The sequence below is a fragment of the Elephas maximus genome, chromosome 7 (assembly GCF_024166365.1).
Source record: "Elephas maximus indicus isolate mEleMax1 chromosome 7, mEleMax1 primary haplotype, whole genome shotgun sequence".
Taxonomy (NCBI): Eukaryota; Metazoa; Chordata; class Mammalia; order Proboscidea; family Elephantidae; genus Elephas; species Elephas maximus.
Genome location: NC_064825.1, coordinates 129,475,029 through 129,496,956, shown reverse-complemented (window position 1 = coordinate 129,496,956; position 21,928 = coordinate 129,475,029). Strand labels below are relative to the sequence as shown.

At 59.3% G+C, this 21,928-nt stretch overlaps 3 protein-coding genes and 1 non-coding gene across 7 annotated transcripts; 3 read left to right on the top strand and 1 right to left on the bottom strand.

The window, feature by feature from the left end:
• Window positions 1-1,586: 1,586 nt before the first annotated feature.
• Window positions 1,587-1,668, bottom strand: TRNAS-GCU (transfer RNA serine (anticodon GCU)). The gene has a single exon. It is a non-coding gene; the product is annotated as a tRNA-Ser (tRNA).
• Window positions 1,669-2,174: 506 nt separating this feature from the next.
• On the top strand, window positions 2,175-4,508 carry B4GAT1 (beta-1,4-glucuronyltransferase 1). Its single transcript, XM_049892561.1, has 2 exons — window positions 2,175-3,337; window positions 3,634-4,508. Exons 1-2 carry the CDS (start codon window positions 2,282-2,284, stop codon window positions 3,823-3,825), a joined length of 1,248 nt encoding a protein of 415 aa, XP_049748518.1. The 5' UTR covers window positions 2,175-2,281; the 3' UTR covers window positions 3,826-4,508.
• Window positions 4,509-4,777: 269 nt separating this feature from the next.
• BRMS1 (BRMS1 transcriptional repressor and anoikis regulator) lies at window positions 4,778-12,541 on the top strand. 2 transcript variants are annotated; one of them, XM_049892558.1, is made up of 10 exons: window positions 4,778-4,906; window positions 8,077-8,222; window positions 8,331-8,421; window positions 8,611-8,738; window positions 8,883-8,962; window positions 9,044-9,140; window positions 9,716-9,808; window positions 11,148-11,212; window positions 11,569-11,608; window positions 11,994-12,541. In XM_049892558.1, exons 2-10 carry the CDS (start codon window positions 8,084-8,086, stop codon window positions 11,999-12,001), a joined length of 741 nt encoding a protein of 246 aa, XP_049748515.1. In that variant the 5' UTR covers window positions 4,778-4,906; window positions 8,077-8,083; the 3' UTR covers window positions 12,002-12,541. The 2 variants fall into 2 exon arrangements, with proteins under 2 accessions (XP_049748515.1, XP_049748516.1); XM_049892559.1 differs by having other exon boundaries at window positions 4,779-4,841.
• Window positions 12,542-13,454: 913 nt separating this feature from the next.
• Window positions 13,455-21,418, top strand: RIN1 (Ras and Rab interactor 1). Of its 3 annotated transcripts, none has more exons than XM_049892556.1 (10): window positions 13,455-13,622; window positions 13,752-13,932; window positions 14,025-14,139; window positions 14,227-14,299; window positions 14,406-14,497; window positions 14,594-15,331; window positions 15,629-15,934; window positions 16,139-16,270; window positions 16,440-16,591; window positions 20,137-21,418. In XM_049892556.1, the coding sequence occupies exons 1-10, from the start codon at window positions 13,537-13,539 to the stop codon at window positions 20,398-20,400; spliced, it is 2,139 nt and encodes a 712-aa protein (XP_049748513.1). In that variant the 5' UTR covers window positions 13,455-13,536; the 3' UTR covers window positions 20,401-21,418. The 3 variants fall into 3 exon arrangements, with proteins under 3 accessions (XP_049748513.1, XP_049748514.1, XP_049748512.1); XM_049892557.1 differs by lacking the exon at window positions 20,137-21,418 and adding an exon at window positions 18,373-19,649; XM_049892555.1 differs by lacking the exon at window positions 20,137-21,418 and adding an exon at window positions 17,647-19,649.
• The last annotated feature ends 510 nt before the right edge of the window (window positions 21,419-21,928 follow it).

Here is a 21,928-nt window from a genome sequence, read left to right as displayed (position 1 = left end):
CAGTGGTTAAGCCCTCAGCTGCTAATCAAAAGATTGGCAGTCTGAACCCACCAGCTGCTCCGAGGGAGGAAGATGTGGCAGTCTGCTTCCGTGAAGATTACAGCCTTGGAAATCCTATGGGACAGCTCTACCCTGTCCTATAGGTTCACTATGAGTTGGAATCGACTCAACAGCAATGTGTTTGGTTTTTGTTTTTTTTGGGCGGGGGGCGGCTCAGGAAACCTCAGCTCATTATCCTTCACCTTGGTGAAAGTCAAGTGTCTGGGAAACTGTCTTCTACCCCTGGTGGTCCTACAGCTAAGTGCTCCTTTGCTAATCGAGAGGGGGGATGCCTGGGAAAATCTTATCCATCAAGGCAGTAAATGGGTATTGAGTGCTACCATGAAACACAAATGCTCAAGGGTCCAGGCAGACAGGGAAGTGCCAGGCTTGAGAATTTGGTAAGGAAAAGACTGTTTACAAAGGTGGAGCTCTGGACAATTGTCACCTTGCAGAACTGCAGGCCTGGCATTGCCAGATCTTCCAGGATTTTAAATCCAGAAGTTGGAAATGTGCATTTTCCGTGAAATCTTCTGACTCCCGAAAGTTAACAACTAATGTGATTCAAACTGTTATTTTTAAACACTGATCAGGCCAAAGAAAACCCATATGGGCACCACATCCAGCCCCTGAATCTCCAGTGTGCAAGGCCTGTGCTGGCAAGATCTGTGCTCACCTTTCTCCTCTCTCTTGCCACAGGTACCAGTGAAAACTCTCAAGGACAGGAGCTGTCCCATCTCAGGTGCCTAACACAGCCCCTGGCAGGGAGCAGATGTCAAGTAGGTATTATCTCACTGGGCTGCAGAATATAGGTCTCCTGGCCACTCCTCATCTCGACAATCTTCACTGACTCCCTGCTGCCTGTGGAATAGCTGGCAAACACCTCGTACTGATATTTCAGGCCCTCCCCCGTCTGTTCCAATGCACCTTCTGAAGATTCACAGCCCTTTGTCCTATATGGGAGCCCTGGCTCGGGCCGCAAAGGCCATGTGTCTAGTACATAATTATTTACATAATCGATTTGGCCTTTCAGGTCAGACCCTTCCCCACAGCCTCTTCTCTTCTAAAGATTCCATGTATCAATGAATCCACAAACGTTTATTATAGGATTTCTGGGAGAAGGGAGAGGAGACGGAGGAGTAGGCGGAATCAGTAGGCGACATAGAGTAATAATTTAAATGATCAAATATCCTTCCTAGCAAACTTCCACTCCTTCAGACAGGAGGGAACTTCTCCAATTCCTGCAGATAACACACTGAGCCTCAAGTTAGCATCGGCCAGAATCCTGGTTCTGTTCTTCTAAGTGCCACCAACTTCCGGAACCTCTTTCTAGAGAGAAAAAAAATCACACCTTTGACCGCTCCCCAGTAGGTTCAGAGACCTGGAGTGGGCAGACGCGGGAGCAGAAGTGGGAGACGCACGGCCGGCCAACAAAGAGGAGAGGGAGCCCCAGGGTAGCGCCAAGCGCAGCTCAACTCTTTTCAACTTCCTGCTTTAGACTGGTAAGATGTAGAAAATTAAGAATCACGTCTTTCGTAAAACGCGACCGACGAGGATGGGATTCGAACCCACGCGTGCAAAGCACAATGGATTAGCAGTCCATCGCCTTAACCACTCGGCCACCTCGTCCCCTACAGTGTGGCTCTCTCCACATTCTCTTATCACCCTTCTTCTCCGCGTTCTCCGAGTCCCTTCTACCCATTCTCCAGCGTAGACCCCTTAGGCTATCTACGATAAGGAGACACGGCAGAAATAAACGTTTTTTTTTGTTTTTTTTTTTCCTTTCCGCCCGCCGCAGCCGGGAATCCGGGCCATCCCTCACCAAGCTGCTGCAGAACTCTGCCACGGTTTCCCCTCCCTGACTCGGGGGCGAGCCCATCGAGGTTTCAGGACGCGCTGGGTTCAGGGGTCGCGCACGGTGGGGAGTGAGGGGGCGCGTGTCCCGGAGGACCCCTGGCGGGCCGGGAGGCGGTGGGGCGGCCGGAGCGGCAGGGGCGGCAGCAGTGGCACCGCGATCAGGAAGACTCAGTTTGCAAAGCGCGCGGACGCGGTGGCTCCTCCTCCGTCTCCGGGGCGGGCGCGCGGCCGAGGCCCGGCTGTGGGCGGTGGGCGGGGCTGCCAGGCTCGGCTGGACTCGGTTCGCCTCGGCTGCGCTCGGCACGCTGCAGTAAATCCCGGCTCCCCGCGGCCGGCAGACGCTGCGGTCGGTGGTCCCTGCTACGCACTCTGAGCCCCGAGAGCCATGCAGATGCCCTACGCCATCCGGTGCGCCTTCTACCAGCTGCTTCTGGCCGCCCTCATGCTCGTGGCGATGCTGCAGCTGCTCTACCTGTCGCTGCTGTCTGGGCTGCACGGACAGGAGGAACAAGACCAGTATTTCGAGTTCTTCCCCCCGTCCCCGAGGTCCGTGGACCAGGTCAAGGCGCAGCTCCGCACCGCGCTGGCTTCGGGAGGCGTCCTGGACGCCAGCGGTGACTACCGCATCTACAGGAGCCTGCTGAAGACCACCATGGATCCCAACGATGTGATCCTGGCCACGCACGCCAGCGTGGACAACCTGCTGCACCTGTCCGGCCTCCTGGAGCGCTGGGAGGGCCCTATGTCTGTGTCGGTGTTCGCGGCCACCAAGGAGGAGGCGCAGCTGGCCACGGTGCTGGCTTATGCGCTGAGCAGCCACTGCCCCGACATGCGCTCCAGGGTCGCCATGCACCTGGTGTGTCCCTCGCGCTACGAGGCCGCCGTGCCCGATCCCCGGGAGCCCGGGGAGTTTGCCCTTCTGCGCTCCTGCCAGGAGGTCTTTGACAAGCTAGCCAGGGTGGCCCAACCCGGGATCAATTACGCGCTGGGCACCAACGTCTCCTACCCCAATAACCTGCTGAGAAATCTGGCTCGCGAGGGGGCCAACTACGCTCTGGTGATCGACGTGGACATGGTGCCCAGCGAGGGGCTGTGGAGAGGCCTACGGGAGCTGCTGGATCAGAGCAGACAGTGGGCGGGCACGGCGCTGGTGGTGCCTGCCTTCGAGATCCGTCGAGCCCGCCGCATGCCGGTCAGTAAGACGGAGCTGGTGCAGCTCTACCAGGTGGGCGAGGTGCGCCCCTTCTATTATGGGCTGTGCACGCCCTGCCAGGCGCCCACCAACTACTCCCGCTGGGTCAACTTGCCAGAAGAGAGCCTGCTGAGGCCTTCCTACGTGGTGCCCTGGCAGGACCCCTGGGAGCCATTCTATGTGGCTGGAGGCAAGGTGCCCCCCTTTGACGAGCGCTTTCGGCAGTACGGCTTCAATCGCATCAGTCAGGTGCCCATAAGGGGAAGGCAGGGGAGGGGGGGTTGGGGAGGGGGAGACGGAGGAGGTGGAGGGGAGGAGGGGGGAAAAGGGATGGGCGAGGGGAGTAGGTCAGGGAGATACGAGGAGTGGCCCAGTGTGGAACTGAGGCAGGGAGGCCGGGTAAGATCCCAGGTCAGGAAATGGTTGGGTGGTGTGGAAAATCCAGATGCTTCCAGAAGGTTGGGGTGCTAGAGTCTGGCTTTAGGGGTGTCGATCTGGGCCCCAGGAACGTCTCTCACTTTGCTGACCTGTCTCTCACTCCACAGGCCTGTGAGCTGCACATGGCAGGGTTCAATTTCGAGGTTTTGAACGAAGGTTTCTTAGTTCATAAGGGCTTCAAGGAAGCTTTGAAGTTCCATCCCCAAAAGGAGGCTGAAAATCAGCGCAATAAGGTCCTGTACCGCCAGTTCAGACAGGAGTTGAAGACCAAGTACCCCAACTCCCCACGCCGCTGCTGAGCCCTTCCTTCCCCCGGTCTGAGAAGTTTCAGCCTCCTGACTCCTCGGGCCGCCCCTTAGGCCTGACTGGGGTAAGAAACGTCACTCCACTTTGCAGAGGGAGCTGTGGTGTTGCAACACTGGACTTGAATATGGGGTGCTAGGATCAAGTCCTAGCTTTACCACTAACTAGCTGTGTGGCCTTGAGCAAATCCCTTTACCTCTCTGAGCCTCAGTTACTCTGTCTGTAAAAAGGGAGGTGAGAATGCCTACCTCACAGAACTGTTGGGAGGCTCAGATGAGCTGTCTATGAAAACATTCTGTAAGCTTCGTACAAATGTGAAGTATTATTAATATTATTACAGTATTATTATTGTTGTTATCACTATTGTTATTAACAACCGGGGGTGTGTGAGTGGTAGGAAAGCAAAAAATGTGAATGGGACAGGGTTGAAAGTTCAGAGACATGGGGGTACTTAACGACTGGGGCTTTCTGGAAAGAAATCAGATGAAGGTGTGGAATTTGGTTCTTAGCTTTTGGGCAGAAGCCTTAACAACTCCAGCGCCTCCACCCTTGGGGGCTCTGAAGGAGGGAAGGGTCTGAAGGCTTGATGGCGATAATCCGAAAAAATCTGTACCCTCGAATAGGCTGGTGCTGGGTATTTGCCTACTGATGACAACGTGTAAATAAATGAGTGTTCACACCCACAGCTGGTTCCGTTTCTCTCCGAAGCTGGAGGGAGGGGGGCCCTGGTTTCAGCCCTTGGACGCCGGGGGCGGTTGCTGCGCACCGAAGGGCGTGGGCAGCGAAGCGAGGAAACCACGGGGGCCTTTGCCGCAGGCCGAAGCCTAATGGGAACCTCCACCGGTTGCCATGGAGACCGGCCCGCGGTATCCCAGCATGCCTCTCCCCAGCCATCCAATTGTGAGCTCTCCGGCGGGCGCCCCGAGATGACGCACACGGAAGCGCGGCGAGGCCCCGCCTCCCTGAAAAGAGGGACCTGCGCAGCGCTTCCGGGAGCCTGGCGCCGCGGCAGGTACCGGCACCCTTGGGCGCCTCTCAGGGAGACCCGGACTTGAGGCCAGGGAGCCCCCCCCCGCGGTGCGTATCGCCCCCCCCAGCCGCTGGTTGGGTCTCTCTGGGCTAGTCGGGCGCGTCCTGCCCAACCTTCTTCTCGGGGCAGAAGCGGAGACTTAACGGGCTGGACGCGTGCGGGGCCGCGGGGCCGCGGGGCCGAAGCCGGCTGCGGGGGAGCCCGCGATTCTCCCGCCCGCGCCGGTGCAACCGGAGATGAGACGAGGCCGAGCCTCCTGGGCGCGGCGAAAGGGGCCAAAGTGGGGAGGGGCCCGCCTTCCAGGGAGGCTGCCTTCCTGGAGTTCAGAGTCGGAGAAGATAGATGGCATGCCCACCGCACTTCTCAGTTTGCTTTTCCATCCCTTAACCCTTGCCAGCTTTACAACAGTCAGAGCAGGAACGGTTATCCCCGTTTTGCACACACGTAAGAAGAGGAAGTTGTGACTTAATTTACTGCTCAGTAAAATTAGAGTTAGCTGGAGGAGACACACATACACACACCCCCTCTTTTTCTGATCCGGAAAGCCTTCTGGAAGCTGTAGGACTTAGGCTGAGACTTACGGTGAAGAGGAATTGCAGATGGAGGGAACTGCAGGAACTGAAAGAGCCCTGGTGGCGCAGTGAGACTTGGAAGTGGGAAAGATGAGAGGCTGGTTTGGAGACCCGAGAAGTGGAGGAATGAACCTTCATGTCTGCTAAGGTTTTCAGGTTCGAATCCATGGTGAAATCATTGAGGAATGTGACTAAACTCTCCCCTAGGCCAGGCATTTGCCACAACTTGAATAGGTGTCAACCAGAGTTAACAGACACTTTGGGTTTGATTTCACTGCAAGGACCTGAAGCTACCAAGAAGTAAAAACCAACCTTTGACCTGCAAGAGTTTGTTTTGTTTACTTATATTTCCCAGTCCTTTATCAAGGGAGCCAGTACTGGGCTAGTTGACTAAGATGTGTTTGTAGCCCCTGCCCTGGGGAGGCACACAGAGTGGCTGGGGAGACAGAAGGAAAATGAGCAAACAGAAGGGAGATGCAAAGAAGGCTTCGTGGAGGGAGTGGAGTCTACACCAATCTAAAGGGCTGCAGAGCAGTGGCCAGCGAAGCTAGAAGAGGAGCTTAGTAAAGTAGAAGCCCCCAGGAGGCAGTGAGATTCTCTGCTGGAAGGGTGGTTAAATCCCCCCCTTAGGGGCTCTCTTGGCAGGATTAGACACTGTTGTTGGCCACTTCTTCTAAAATGTTCTCTGGCCATAGCTTTGGGGTTTTTCTTTTCTGCCTCTCCCTAATTTCCTTCTCCTTTGCGGGAGTCTCCTCAGCAGCCCTTTGGTGACCCTGGGAGTTTCATCATGGACCCCTTCTCCACACTTTCTGCTTTGGTGCCATACCTTCTCCCATGGCCTGAACAACTCACTCTATGATAGTGACCAGATCTCTGTACGGCCCAGATTTCTCTCTGAGGCTTAGACCCAGGTCCCCAACCCTCCCCCACTCCCTTCTCTCATTTCTGTATCCTTACACATGCTACTCGCTCTACCTGGAATGTTCCCTCCTGTGCTAGTCAGTTCATCCATCTGCTGTGTCTCCCCTGGCAGCCCTCACTGCTGCCCCAAGCTCCTGGTCTTAGAGGCCCCTCCCCTGTGCCCCCAGGCTTAACTCTTCTCGCACCGTGGTAGTGGTCTGCTGCTTTGCCTCTTCTCCCAGGAACGTGTAAGTTCCTGGAGATAAATACTGCCTGCCTGCCCCAGGAATTCCCCTGTACCTGCCATAGTGCCTGGCAGCACCTAGCATATATTAAGTGTTCAATAAATATTCAGTGAGGGAATACAAGGACTGCTTGGCTGTGTCTGATGTTGCTGAGAAATCAATTAAGATAGCCCCCAAAAATACTGGCAGTAGCCACAAGGAGGTTGTCGGTTAACTCAGTGGGATCCGTTTCAGCAGAGAGTGATGGGTGCAGGACCAGATGGGAGCAAATGGAAGGTGAGGAAGCAGGAAGGGCAAGTGTATACAAGGCCTTGAAAGTGGAGCTGTGGCGTGGAAAGCAGTGAAGCGGAATAGGGTGAGGTTTGGTTTGTGTTTTCGCATTTTCTTAATGGTGGAAAACACCTGAGCACATCTACGGTTTCATGGGAAGGAGCCTGCCAAGGAGAGTTGAAGCTACAGAAGAGAGGGGAGTACTGATGATGTGGGGTCCCAGAGGAAGCAGAAAATGAGAAGTGAGAGAAGGGATGGGGGGAGGGAAGGGGACCTGGGTCTAAGCCCCGGTGAAATCGCCCGCACAGAGATCTGGTCACCATCACAGGGCGAGTTGTTCAGGCCATGGAAGAGGGTGCAAACACCAAGGCAGACAGTGTGGAGTGAGAAGGGGTACATGCTGGAACTCCCAGCGTCACCAAAGGGGCTGCTGAGATACAGCCTTTGAGGAGATCTCTGCAAAGGAGAAGGAAATAACTGAGCAGAGCACGAAGACAGAGAAATGTAGAAAGCTATCAGGAAGAGAAGAGGAGTGCACGATGGGCAGAGGAGGAGGGAGAACGTGGTGTCTTTGAGGACTCACCAGTGCATGGTTGGGGCCAAGGAGCTGGGTGGGTGGTTTAGTCCAGTCTGGGAAGGGCCTTGAAAGCCTCCACTAGAAGTTTAAGCCGAGTCCCATAGGCAGGGGGAGCCCTCGGGGGCTTCTGAAAGGGAAAGAGCGCTCACGCAGAGCCCTGCTGGTTCCTGGCCTCTTGAAGAACTTACCTCGTCCTCATACCACTTCCACAGGGAGGTCACAGGCAGAGCAACTGTGGATCCTCAGGGCCACACTTACTGTTGTACCTGCAGTGTTTTCCACCTCCCTATGCCTGCTCTCATAGTGCCATCACAGCCCACCCAGCCTTTTCTGGGGGTGGGACGTTTGGGTGGTAACGCCTCGTGTCGTTGGCCTTTCCCGTTCTGTGAACTGGTGCTTGGCCAGTTCGCCCAGGATTGGGATCGCCAACGGGGTCAGAGGGCATGAGCGTTTCCATGGCTCCCACGCTCCTGGGGGAGATGTGCACCCGGAGCCATTTGCTCCCTTTCACCCAGCATGCGTCAGGGTGGCGAGGACAGTCACCTCCCTGCTGTCCCCTCTAATTGAGGGTCAGGCTGGGCTCGACTCCCTGCTCGGCCACTCAGCTCTGTACCATGGCCAGTGTTGAGTGATGGCTCCACCTGTTCTCCCAGAGCACAAATGCCCGTCCAGCCCCCAAGCAAGGACACAGAAGAGATGGAAGCAGAGGGCGACTCAGCGGCCGAGATGAACGGGGAGGAGGAAGAGAGTGAGGAGGAACGGAGTGGCAGTCAGACAGAGTCTGAGGAGGAGAGCTCCGGTGAGTGTACACACACATGTGCACACACACTTGTACACACCAATGCGCACGCACACGTGGTACCCGCCCGCTCCTCGTCAGAGGCCCTGACTGGCCTCTTGTCCCCAGAGATGGATGATGAGGACTATGAGCGACGTCGCAGCGAGTGCGTCAGTGAGATGCTAGACCTGGAGAAGCAGTTCTCGGAGCTGAAGGAGAAGTGAGCGGGCACACCTAGGGCTGGTCTTCACGGTCCTGGGGGAGGAGGCAGTAGGCTGGGTGTTGGCGGGCGGCTGAGGTCCAGAGTGAGTGAGCACCTGACCAGGGCCTGCCACGGAGCTGGGGCCCTGCGTGTATCTGCCCAAGAGCACAACGGACCGACAAGTTGGGGCTGCCTTTCACCTCCCAGGTTGTTTAGGGAGCGACTGAGCCAGCTGCGGTGGCGGCTGGAGGAAGTGGGAGCTGAGAGAGCCCCCGAGTACACGGAGCCTCTGGGGGGGCTGCAACGGAGCCTCAAGATTCGCATTCAGGTGGCAGGTGTGTGGGCTGTCCCGTGTCCTGGGGTCAGGCCCCAGTCACCCCTTGTGTCCCCCTCCTCATCCCTGCCTGCCCTGTACTCCCAGCCCTCCTCGGATACCTCAACCGCTGCCTTAGGGGGGCCCCCTTCTCCCTCTTCCACAGGCATCTACAAGGGCTTCTGTCTGGACGTGATCAGGAATAAGTATGAGTGTGAGCTGCAGGGAGCCAAGCAGCACCTGGAGGTGAGGGGCTGGGCGCCTGCAGAGGGGTGTGGGCAGGGCCTGAGGGGCCCCACCCGACTGAGCTGCTCCGGCCTCCTTCAGAGCGAGAAGCTGCTGCTGTACGACACCCTGCAGGGGGAGCTGCAGGAGCGGATCCAGAGGCTGGAAGAGGACCGCCAGAGCCTGGACATCAGCTCGGGTGAGGCGCTCTGCCAGTGCCCAGCACTCCTCTGCACGTAGCTGCCCTGACTGCACATGGGTGCAGTCATTGGCCCTGCTCCTTGAGGTCGCCAAGAGGACTGACTGAGAGCAGGCATGGAAGGGCCCAGCCCAGGGCCAGGCATGCAGTGAGGGGTTGGGCAGAGTGGGCCCCATGCCCTCCTGTCCCTGCTCTCTCCCCAGAACGGGAGGTGCGGGCCGGTACGCCCACATATGGTCACCACAGTCCGCTCCGTGTCCACAGCACCTATGTTCCTTCTTCATGTCAGTTGCTCTGCCAAGAGGCTACTGTGGAGTCCTCAGGAGGCAGCAGCTGTTATCATCACCCTGTCATCCCCCCCATCACCCTCCCCCATCTGCTGAACAAAGGAAGCACCTGGGGCTCACAGCAGTGCAGTGCCCTTTCCCATGGTGCACAGCTGTGCAGTCCGGACCTGAACTCAGGCTTCCCAGCTCAGCCCAGAGTTCTTTGCCCCAGGGGAGGGGAGGACAAAGGCAGTGAGGGTGGGGGGCACCCTTGAGGGCTGGCACCCTGACCCTGCCTCTGGGGCACAGAGTGGTGGGATGAGAAACTGCACGCCAGAGGCAGCTCCAGGACCTGGGACTCCCTGCCACCCAGCAAGAGGAAGAAGGCACCGCTTGTCTCCGGTATCCTTCCAGCCACGGGGGCCTGAAGCTGGGGGGGGCAGCCAGGGCCAGCTCCAGACCCGGGGACACGGAGGACAGAGGACCAACACGTTCATGGTCGTTTGGTGTCATGTGATCATGTCCAGGCAAACTCAGCTGTCAGAGATTTATTGTGGCGTCCCAGGTCTCCCGGGGAAACCGTGGTGGGGAAGTGGTTAAGAGCTGTGGCTGCTAACCAAAAGGTTGGCAGTTTGAATCCACCGGGCGCTCTTTGGAAACCCTGTGGGGCAGTTCTACTCTGTCGTATACGGTCGCTATGAGTCAGAATTGAGTTTGGATTTTGGGGTCTCCTGGGCCCTGTGGACTGTAGAGAAAGAGAAACGTCAGTCTTGACTCCCCAGGACTTCCTGAGTGAGTTTGGCCTTTGGTCCCCGTCTGGGTTTCCCACGATGTCTCCCCAGCCACTCACTCATCCCCAAGCTGGGCCCAGGCTTCCCCACCACTGTGCCTTTCCCAGGGTTCCACCCCCTCTTTCTAGCTTTCTCCACCTTCTCATTGCTCATCTCATGTGTTGCCTCCTCCATGAAGCCTCTCCTGTTCTACTCTAGTGGCCATGGCTTTTCTCTCTGCACACCTGTGGCCTCCCTTCTGGGGTGACCACATCCCATATGGTAGAATTGGGCTCTGCCATGAGCCCCTCTAGTCCAGGGCTGGCCGAGTCACCACCCTGGGGATCCCCTTGGTATGTCCCAGCCCCCGAGTTGAATTCCCAGGTTCCACCAGGGCATTCCTGGAAGAACCAGCTCCTCAGGTCACCTTGTGGCGGAGCTGAGGTGCAGGCAGGTAGGAATTGAGTGAGTGGAGGTGAGGGCATGGAGACATCAGTGCAGAGTGCAGGAGGGAGAGTGGATGGTCCTGGGTGGGGGGGGGGCAGAGGATACTTGTCTTCAGGATGGAAGAGGCCGGAGTCTGTTTTGAGATGGGGGAGAGGGCCAGGAGAGGGAACAGGTAATGAAGGCGGGAGCGGGGAGGAGAAGGAGCAAGTCCTGGAGGTGGGGGTGCACCTGGGACAGCAGATCTCGCCTGAGGAGAGGAGGAGAGAGTGAGCCATGGGGCTGCAGGGGTGGGCTGCCCCCTCCCTGTCCTTGGTGAAGTAGGAATGAGCTGCCTTGCTGCCAGCCAGCCAGGCGCTCTCGTAGGGGTGGAGCCTGAGCTCTAACCCAGATTCTCAACCCCTGACCCCACACTGTCCCTGCACCCCCTCCCTGGCCGTTGGGTCGGTCTTGAACTCAGTGGGCTTGGCCTGCCGCATGTCACCTGCCCCTGCCCTGGGCGTCCTGCTTCCTTGACACGGGTGCAGGCCCATACATCGTGTACATGCTTCAGGAGATCGACATCCTGGAGGACTGGACAGCAATCAAAAAGGTGGGCCCTGGGCTGCCCCTTCCCCACCCCAGCTTCCCTACATTCCTGTGGGATATGGGCTGCCTTAGAAGGGAGCACTGTTAGTATGCCGGCCCCTTCCTTGCCCAGGTTTCGATGCAGTTGGGAAGGGAGGGAGGGAGAGGGAAGGTTGGAAGGCAGCAGAGCTGGCTGTCTCTGACAACAGACCCCATCAGAACTTGGCTTACAAAGGTCTTTTGCTGCCGCCTCCACCCTCCTCCACCTGCCTCAGTGCAGCCCCCATCCCCAAATGGGCTGATGTCGGGTGGTGGTTAGGGGGGGCATCTTGCCAGGCTGGGGGCAGACTTTCAGGAAGGCTTTTCTTCTCACCTACCCAGGCTAGAGCAGCTGTGTCCCCTCAGAAGAGAAAATCAGATGGTAAGACCCTCAGATCCTCAGACTGCCTCCCACCCCATCCCCACTGTCACCTCCCTCAGTTCAGCATCCAGGAAAGAGGCCAGAGAGAGGCACGGTCATGTCACAGTCTGAGGCCACGAGAACCACCTAGGCTTTGGAGGTTCTGTGGGAGTTTTGTTAGCAGGAAACAAGGTGGGCGGTGGGGAACTCTGGGTTGATGGAGCTAAGGAATGCTAGAGATTGGAGAGTGCACCCAGCTGGGGCTGGTGGTGGCGGTGGGCAGGGGGGTGCAGCAGCCCTGGTGGGCCTGGAGTACTGGGATGAGAGCTGTGGTGAGGTGACCTGCATGTGGAGGGGCACCCCTCTTCTCACCTCAGTGTTTTTCCCCTTTCTGTGCACCGTCCAGGACCCTGACCTTGCTGTTCCCAGCCAACGGGTCCCTCGGAGCGGCTGGCACCAAACCCAAGACTCACGTTTTCCTGCTGCAGAAAGGTGGACCGACAGGCCCCTCAGATCTGCCTGGCGGCCCGTGGGCTCTACAGGGCTGTGGCCGGGCTCCCCATCCAGCACCACCTGCCTCAGTTCTTTCTCTGCCCTCCACCGGGGTGGCCACCACTGTGGGCCTGGGGCTGACCTGCACAGACCAGACTCTCTCTCTCTCCCTAGCCAGCCCGCCGCCCCCTCCCAAAGACCACCCTCCTCCGTCCTCCCCAACAAAGAAAACATGCCTCATTTAAGCCAAACGGCATCTTCCTGCTGACCTTGGGCCCTGATCAACAGCCCTGAGCTGGGCTCCACTGCCTAGGGATTCAGAGCCATAAATTATATTTGAGGGGCTCTGTCCTGGCAGGAGGTGGAGATGAGAAGCCAGGCTCCCCAGGTTTTCTCAGGGTGTCTCTTCGTGTCTGCCCCCCAGATGGTGGGGACTGGAATTAAACCTTTCCTGGGATTCTGGTGTGGCCTGTGTGTGTCTAATTTACCTGGGGGGAATTGGGGCTTCTGTGGGAGCACCTGAGACAGGCAGACTCTCTTGGTGGCCCTGGGGTATGACACCACCTCTCCCTGGCCCACGGGAGCCCGCCACTCCGACCTGGGGTACAGCCTGGGGACGGGGTGCTCTTCCATACACCGCCCCCCTGGAGGTGGGGGCTGGGCCCTGGGCTACTGGTGCTGCCGGGAGTCTGAGCAACGTGTGGCCGCACAGGCAGAGCATGTGACCTCGGGTGGGGAAGGGGGCAGGGTGCTCTGTGCTTGGAGATGGTCATGTCTGCACCTGCCCCAGTCGCTTGGCAGATTGGCAGGACCTGTGCGGGGGAGGCAGCCGGCAGCAGCGCCATGTGCTGACGACCTCACAGCCAGACTCCCCCCTGTTTAGCGCCGAGTGCTAGAACCACCCCCAGAACCTCAGTTAAGCAAAGGGGCTAGTTGCCATGGAGACACAGCATCCTTTCTCCATGGCAACCTGAAATTCCAAAGCCCAGGTTAGATTCAGACGTGAGTCATGTTACCAGTAGGGGGCACTCTGCCACTAGTCTGACCTCAAGGCCAGGGAAAGATGAGCAACTGACCACAGACTTAAAGGTTCCTCAAGGGCTGTCTGGGGCCCGTAGGGACCTAGACGCGCCTCTTAACCCCTTCCCGCCCAAGTGTGTAGTTTGAGGGAGCCAGCGAGGCTTCGGGAATCTCTGTGAGGAGGTGGCACCCCCACTGCTGGGGCCCTCAGAGTGGCAGTAGCACGGAGGGGGTCCCAGCCCCCTGAGGGTGGGCCCAGAACAGAGGAGGCGGCACGGCCCTGACAGAGTGGACACACAAGAGTTAACGGGCGGGGTGTGCCAGGGCGCACCGCCTTCAGGAAGTGTTACTCACCACCGGGAATGTGAGTGCCTGTGCCTTGGGGGCTGGCTTCCCTTCCTGCGTCCCGGCGGGTGCAGCCGGCTGAGCGCCCAGCCATGGAAGCCCCTGGGGAGCCGGGAGCAGACCCCCTCGGAGCCCCCAGCCCAGCCGGCCGAGCTCCTGCGCACCTGGAGGGAGAAAAGTTAGTGAAGTTGGCAGGGCCGCAGGTGGGTGGAGGGAGGGTGAGGAAGGTCAGCCCAGGCCGAGGGCGGGAGGGTGCAGGCTGGGCGAGCGTCCCACCGCCCGCCCGGCTCAGTGTGCCCGCCCCCAGGCCAGGCCCGGACCCGCTCTACGACGTCCCCGCCGCCAGTGGAGGACAGACGGGCGGACCGCCGAGGCCCGGACGCACAGTGAGCCTTCGGGAGCGCCTGCTGCTCACCCGGCCAGTGTGGCTGCAGCTGCGGGCCAACGCCGCGGCCGCCCTGCACGTGCTGAGGACCGAGCCCCCGGGGGTGAGCGCTGCCCCGCCCCCTGAGGCTGTCCAGCCGAGGGTTGCGGGGGACCGAGCTGGAGGTCCTGTGCTGTCAACTCCTGTCCCCCGCAGACGTTTCTCGTGCGGAAGTCCAACACGCGCCAGTGCCAAGCCCTGTGTGTACGGCTGCCTGAGGCCAGCGGCCCGTCCTTCGTTTCTAGCCACTACATCCTGGAGCGCCCCGGGGGTGAGACGGCTGGCAGGCGGGAAGGGGCTGGGAGCAGCCGGTGGGGCGGTTTCCCGGAGAACACCTCCCTCACTTCCCATCTCTCAGGCGTCTCCTTGGAGGGCTCAGAGCTCGTGTTCCCAGACCTGGTCCATCTCATCTGCGCCTACTGCCATGCCCGGTGAGTCTGCCCACAGGTGCCTGGTGTCGGAGGAGCTCTGCAGGTCTGCCCCTGTAGACACCAGAACCCTTCACTCCTGACTTTCTGCTCCCCTCTCCGGCCCCAGGGACATCCTTCTCTTCCCGCTCCAGCTCCCCAGAGCCATCCACCAGGCAGCCACCCACAAGGAGCTGGAGGCCATTTCCCATCTGGGCATTGGTAAGGGCGCCTCTGCCAGCTATCGCACTTACGGACACACTGAAGCGGTGCGGTCCTCTCCCACGGTTGGGTCTTGACTTGGAGTCTCTTCCGCAGAGTTCTGGAGCTCCACCCTCAATACCAAAGCTCAACAGGGCTTCGGGGACGGCCCGGTGCTACCCCGGCTGAAGCCCCGGTCCCCTCAAGAGCTGGACCAGGGCACTGGCGCTGCCCTGTGCTTCTTCAACCCCCTATTCCCAGGGGACCTGGGCCCCACCAAGCGGGAGAAATTCAAAATGAGCTTCAAAGTGCGCGTGTCCACAGAGACCTCCAGCCCCCTGTCTCCACCAGCTGTACCACCTCCCCCAGTCCCGGTGCTGCCAGGGGCCGCCCCCAGCCAACCAGACAGGCTGCCCCCATGCCAGCTGCTTCGGAGGGAGAGTTCAGTGGGCTACCGTGTGCCGGGGGGCACCGGCCCCAGCCTCCCTCCGCTGCCCTCCCTCCAGGAGGTGGACTGCGGCTCCCCCAGCAGCTCGGAGGAGGAGGCACCGCCGGGGGCCCACGGGAGCCCAGCGACCTCCCCCAGCCTGGGTCGCCGGCGGCCCCTGCTCCGCTCCATGAGTGCTGCCTTCTGCTCGCTGCTGGCGCCCGAGCGACAGGTGGGCCGGGTGGCCACGTCGCTGATGCGGGACCGCCACACAGCAGTGGGCCAGCTGGTGCAAGACCTGCTGACGCAGGTGCGGGCTGGGCCGGAGCCCCGGGAGCTGCAGGGCGTCCGAGAGGCACTGAGCCGGGCCCGGGCCATGCTGAGCGCCGAGCTGGGTCCCGAGAAGCTGCTGCCGCTCGAGAGGCTGGGTGAGGCCCCACTAGAAAGCCCAGTCTCACCCCAGCTCTCCAGAATCCCAGTTCTCCCCTCCTTCGGCTCTCCTCCCCACTATTTCCTCCTGCCTCCTGGTTCTGGTCTCTGCCATACGTGTCCACTTTGCCTTTCCACCGTTCTAGCGAATTCCATCCCCACCTCTCCCCCACTCTCCAGGCTCACCAAGATTCCTCCTCCTTTCCATCCCTCTCCCTCCCTGGTTCTGCCCTTCTCCCCGGATGCTGCCCCATCCTGGTCCTGACTCCCTGACCCCTGGCGTGTCTTCTCTGCAGAGCACGTGCTGGAGAAGTCACTGCACCGCTCCGTGCTCAAGCCTCTTCGGCCCATCTTGGCCGCCCGCCTGCGGCGCAGGCTCTCTGCCGACGGCTCCCTGGGCCGCCTGGCCGAGGGCCTCCGCCTGGCCCGGGCCCAGGGCCCCAGTGCCTTTGGGACCTGCCTGGGCCTACCCTCCCCCGTAGAGGTGGAGCAGGTACGCCAGAAGTTGTTGCAGCTGCTCCGCGCCTACTCACCCAGCGCCCAGGTCAAGCGGCTTCTGCAGGCCTGCAAGCTGCTCTACACGGCCCTGAGGACCCACACGGGTGCGCCCCTTCCTCCTGCCTCACAGATGGGGAAGCTGAGGCCCAGGGAGTAGAGCACCCTCTCCCCAGCCCCTCCACGTTGTAACCATAGGGATCACCCTGAGCTTATAGCAGATGGGGGAGTGTCACTTCTAAGGCTAGCAATGGGCCCTGACTCTGGGACCCCAGAGGAGCCTGAAGCCACCCCCCACCATGTTCCCAAAGGGGAGGACACAGGTGCTGACGAGTTCCTGCCACTGCTGAGCCTGGTCCTGGCCCAATGTGACCTTCCGGACCTGCTGCTTGAGGCCGAGTACATGTCAGAGCTGCTGGAGCCCACCCTGCTCACTGGAGAGGGTAAGGGACTCCTTACCCCCACCCGCCCTCTCCCTTCCCAACACAGGACCTCCCTGTCTGGGTGGGGCCTGAACCTTGGCTTCTACCTGGGCCAGTTAAGCAGGGAAGGAGGAGAAACAGTAGGTTACCCACCCCTAGACTGAGCCACCCTCTTTCCCTTGTGTCCCAGGTGGCTACTACCTGACCAGCCTCTCGGCCAGCCTGGCCCTGCTGAGCAGCCTGGACCGGGCGCATTCCCTCCCCCTCAGCCCCTCCCAGGAGCTGCAGCGCTCCCTCAGCCTCTGGGAGCAGCGCCGCCTGCCGGCCACCCACAGCTTCCAGGTAACAGAGCCCTTCAGATGGCCCCACCTCCCACTGTTCAGGCAGGAAGGGCTCTGGCACCATCCAGGCCTGTCCCCTCCTTTTCTCAAGGGAAAAGGGCTAGTCCAGAGCAAATATGCAGGCTGCCCTTTCTAGAAAGAGGATGTACCACTGTGCTGAGTGCTTCAGGGGCATCATTGCTTGAATCTTCACAGCCTGGCGTGGGGGCAGCCTATCCATCTGGCTGCAGGCAGCCCCTGGCAGCACCAGGATCGGGGGAGGCAGCACGGCCAGTGGAGATAGGGGTCTGGGGTAGGGCCATTATTATCCCCATTTTACAGATGAGAAAACTGAGGCATGACTTGGAGATGGAAAGAGGCACAGATGGCAGGCTCAGGCCCAGGCCCAAAGTCCTCGCCTTCAGCCCCCAGCTGAGGCTCTGCCCTCCTGTCCTGCAGACAGGAGCCCACCAGGCACCAGGCGAGAGCCTGGCCTCTAGCCCATGCTCCCCTCACCCTCCCATCATCTGGGCTCAGGCCTGGGTGTTTTCAGAGCCACATCCCATCCCTGTCCTCTCCATCCGGTCAAGGGAACCTTGTTTAAGAGTCCAGACTCTGTAGCCAGTTCCTGGATTCAAATCCCAGCTCTGCCACTTCCTGGTTGTGAGACCTCGAACAAGGTACATGACTTCTTTGTGTCTCAGATTTCTTCCCTGTAAAATGGGTTAACAATACATACTTCCTGGGTCTGAGTTAACGTAAGCCAAGTACTTAGACTGGTGCCTGGTGCACAGTGAGGCCATCTAAGTGTCCCCTGTCATCGTTAGGCTTGAAAGATACCCCCAGGGGCTGTCCTTCCAGCCTGCAGCCCTGTGACCCACTGGCCCAACCACGTCTCCCCCTTCCTCAGAGCCCCCCTTGGCACTCATCGGATCCAAAAAGCTTTGACAATCAGTTCTCCGCCTAGGTTCTACCCATCCCACCCCTGCCCTTGCAGAGCCTAACCTGGGACCTTTAGAGCCAGGTATCTTACACCAGACAGGCTTGAGGACTTGTTTTGCTTCTCCTCCTGCACAGCACCTCCTCCGAGTAGCCTATCAGGACCCCAGTAGTGGCTGTACCTCCAAGACCCTGGCAGTACCGCCAGGGGCCTCCATTGCCACCCTCAGCCAGCTCTGTGCCACCAAGTTCCGAGTGACCCAGCCCGACACTTTTGGCCTCTTCCTATACAAGGATCAGGGCTACCACCGCCTGCCTCCTGGAGCCCTGGCTCACGGGCTTCCCACAACCATCTACCTTGTCTACCGCCAGGCAGAGCAGCCTGAGGCCCCACCTGGGGCTGCAACAGAGAAGGAGGGCAGGGGGCCGCTAGAGGCAGGGAGCAGGGAGGAGGAGGAAGGAGCCCAAGGAGATGGAGATACTGGGGTCAAAGCTAGCCCTGGGGACAGATGGCAAGAGACCGAGGTAGCTGTTGAGGGAGGGGAGGGTCAGGCCAGGGGAAGCCCTGATGGGTCAGAGGGGCCAGAGGCTGAGGGAAGCCAGAAGGCGGAGGAGTAGCTGGGAGTGACCAGAGATGCACATAGGGTGGGGGACTTTGAGCAGCTGGGAGGGCCTTTCAGAGCCTCAGTGCTCCCAGCCAGGGCTACAGCCTCCTCGGCCACCCCACACTGGCTCCTCCCATGTCTGCCACCACCTAGTGTTACCTCTGTGATCCTACCTGCTCAGGGACTGGAGTAAAGCTGAGGGTCCTGGGGGGGTCCCAGACCAAGTGCCCAATGCCCCTTGCCTCTTCTTCTACCCTAGCTGGAGGCCGCCTGTGCCCAACCTCTGGCCATGGGGGAGGAGCTCTGACCCAGCTGTCATTGCACCGCCCCTGAGGGCACAGCCCAGGACCAGGCTACTGGCCAAGCAGCCCAGCAGGCTGAAGGCTTCAAGGACTGAAAGGCTTCGACCCGTCCCATGTGTCAGGAGGCTCAGGGAGGCCACAGTGTGGCAGCAAGGGCCCAGGCCCAGGCCTGCCCAGGCCACCTGGCGATAGCCTTCTAAGCCTCAGTGTCCTCACCTGGGAAAGGGGGTGCGCTGGCTGCCCTGCCTGTTTCTGGGAGTCAGAGGGGTGCGATTGCCGCAAAGCTGAGCTTGGACTAGGGAGAAAGGTGAGGAGGAGGCAGGCGTTAGCAACCCCTTCCACTAGTCCTGTTCTCCCCAAAATCCTTTCTCTGCACGCTGCCTCCGACCCCAGGGCTGTCACTGGGTGACACTTGCCCATCAGTCCACGGGAGGTCATCAGTCTCTGGGAGGTCATCCTTCTGGAGATCAGCTTCCCAATCTTTGCCCAAGCTGGGAAGTCTGACACCCCAGGGGGAAGTAACACCCGCCAACAGGGAGACAAGTTTCTGAAGTAGGGGAGAGGGCTTGGAAGCTGTTTTCTTTCCACTTAACTCATTTGATCCTCACGAATGCTTTTTGGGGAGGCAGGGCCTGGCTTATTGGCCCCACCGAGGTTCAGAAAAGAAAGATGACTCCCAAGACGTCACCCAGCAAGCCATTAGGGGTTCCTGTACCCAACCAGGGCCCTCGAGTTCAAGCCATGAGCAAATTAGCCTCAAGGCCACGCAGCCCCAAGGGTGGGGGGCAGAAAAGGTGGCAAATCTGAGCAAAGAATAATATCGACCACGAGGGGGCGCACATAGCCCAGGAAGCTACTAAGAGAGTGACCCTAGGGGGAGGGCAGCCCAGGGGCAGCACATGGTCCAAGGTGGCTGACCCTCAGACCCCACAGGGAGGAACTGTCCCCCTGGTGGGGGGAGGACCCCAGCCAATCTCAGAGGTGATTCCCTCAGGCACTGAGCACAAAGGGACATCAACCCTCATGTCAGATGTGGACGCGCTGGTTTTCAGACAACCCTAATGCAGTTTAGGTGTGGGGGCACCAGCGGCTTTTCCCTCCCCACCTTTACCCTTCCCCCTCCATGCTTCTCGCTGGTAGGGAGTCTTCCCTTCACCCTTTTGTATGTCCTCCTCCCCCCTCCCCCCAGCGCCCTCAGTGCTGAGCACTCCATAGGCGCTCAATAAATGTTGTTCACTGATTGGAGTTTGATAACTAAGAGTGAGGGGCAGTGAGGTGGGAGCCTGTGGAGCGTAAGGGAGGACTGCGCTCCGGGATCTAAACACAGGGTGAACCAGGTTCAGTACCAGAAGAAGGACCTGGAGTGTTTGCAGGGGGGTGCTGGGAGAACCCGAGGGACAGGATGTGGAGCCGGTCTCATGGGAGGGAAGTGGCCAGGCAGCTGGGCCCCTGCCTCAAGCCTCTCCCACCCCATCCCCTGCTGAGTCCTAATCCCTGACTCTGGGAATTCAGATGTCCCCAGCAGTGGCTCATGGGAGCACTGTCTGGCCCTGCCTGCTGCCTGGGTCTTCTGGTTTATCTTCTCAAAAGGGCCTGATTGGTCAGGGGTCCAGGGCCAGTAAATGAGCACGACCAGGGTCGTGATACAGGCGCTGGGGTTCCAGATAGGGCAGGCAATGATAGGCCAGTCTAAGAGTGGTCTCATTATCCCCATTCTACAGATGAGGAAACTGAGGTTTGCTCACGGACAGTGGCTTAAGGGAAAAGGGCTTGGACACTATGCCCTGTGGCCTCCAGATTCCACAAACCTCCAAGACAGGAGGATTCATTCACTTATCCACTCAGCAATCATCCAGGGTGTGTCTGAGTGGACCAAGCACCAAGCAGCCACGGCCCCAGCCAGGTGGAAAGAGGTCAAATCTCTCCACTCCTGCAGTGATCCGAGCAATAACGGAGAGCTTACTTGTGGAGTCCCTGGGTGGTAACAACAGCTAATGCATTTGGCTGATAACTGAAATGGTGGTGGTTCAAGTCCACCCAGAGGTGCCGTGGAAGGAAGACTTGACAATCTACTTTCCAAAAATCAGCCATTCCTATGGAGAAGTTCTGCTCTGACACACTGGGGCCACCGTGAGTCAGAATCGACTCCATGACAGCTGGTAGGGGTTATGGTGTGCTCAGGACTCTGCCTCCCCTACCACCACCCCCACCTTTGTCCTTATGGAAGAGGGAGCCCAAGCTCTGAAAGGTGAGCTGCCATGTCCGGCATGACGAACCCCGAGGAGCAGCACAATCATTTTCTCACTTGGACGCGGTGCACTCATCACCTAAAGTCACCGGAGCCTGTGTTTGTTTCTTGTCATCTCCCCCACTAGAGTGCCAGCGCCAAGTCGGCTTTGTTCCCATCTAACTCTCGGGGCCTAGAACAATGCCTGGCCAGGAAATGGCACTAAGTAAATCTATGCGGACTGATGGATGGGGGAAGACTCAGCCAGAACGTTTCCTGCAGTTGCTGAGGACAGGCGGCGCATCCTCCATCGCTGCCACCAGGGGGCGGGCACGTCCCATTCCCAGCCATACGCTGGATCCCCTTCTCCACCGAGGCCACCCAGGGAACCCAGGGGACTCAGTGGGCCTGTGCCCAGCCTGTTTCAGGGAAGGAAGCAGTCTTGCAGCGAGGTCCCGGGGACGTCCTGTGAAAACAAAAACCAAACCCGTTGCCGTCGAGTCCCTTGTGACATATAGCGACCCTACAGGACAGAATAGAGCTGCGCCTTAGCGTTTCCAAGGAGTGCCTGGTGGATTTGAACTGCCGACCTCCTGGTTAGCAGCTGTTGCTCTTAACCACTATGCCACCAGGGTTCCCATCCTATGAATGGGGTCCTGCAAATGAGGGAGGAGCTGCCCACCCCAGGTCTGACCCCCAGGCAGGCCCAGAGGCAGGAGTTCCAGTCCTGCTCTGGGGGCCTAAGGGTGGCCTGAGGGAACCCTGGGGGAGGTGGGGAAGAAGGCAGTCACTGAGACCCACACTGAGGGGACTCAGGGGCATCAGGACACTTGTGGACCCTCTTGTGGTCACAGATAAAGAGTGACTGTGTGGTTGCTCACATTCACCTACGCCCTCCACTGGCCACATATGGTGCAACACCCTGACCCACCCCACCATGGCCTGGTAGCCCAAGTCCACTTCCACAGTTTGACACACAGTCATGATCACACACCCTGGCCCACATTCACAGTGTATGATACACTGCCACAGTCACATACAAGAGCCCCCGGCAGCCCCATGTTCCTAGGAACGCCCACAGTGGTAGGCACACCCTGACACCGTTAGCCACTCATCCCCTGTGGGGAGGGACACTGACTCTCCCCCTCTGGGCCACACCCTGACACCGGCCAAACACCCGCTCAGACATCCCAGGTATGCAGACCCCCAGATACTGCCTCGGCACCCTCCCTCTCTGGTTCAGTGCGACTTTCCAACACATACTCAGTGACAGGTTGACACAGAAA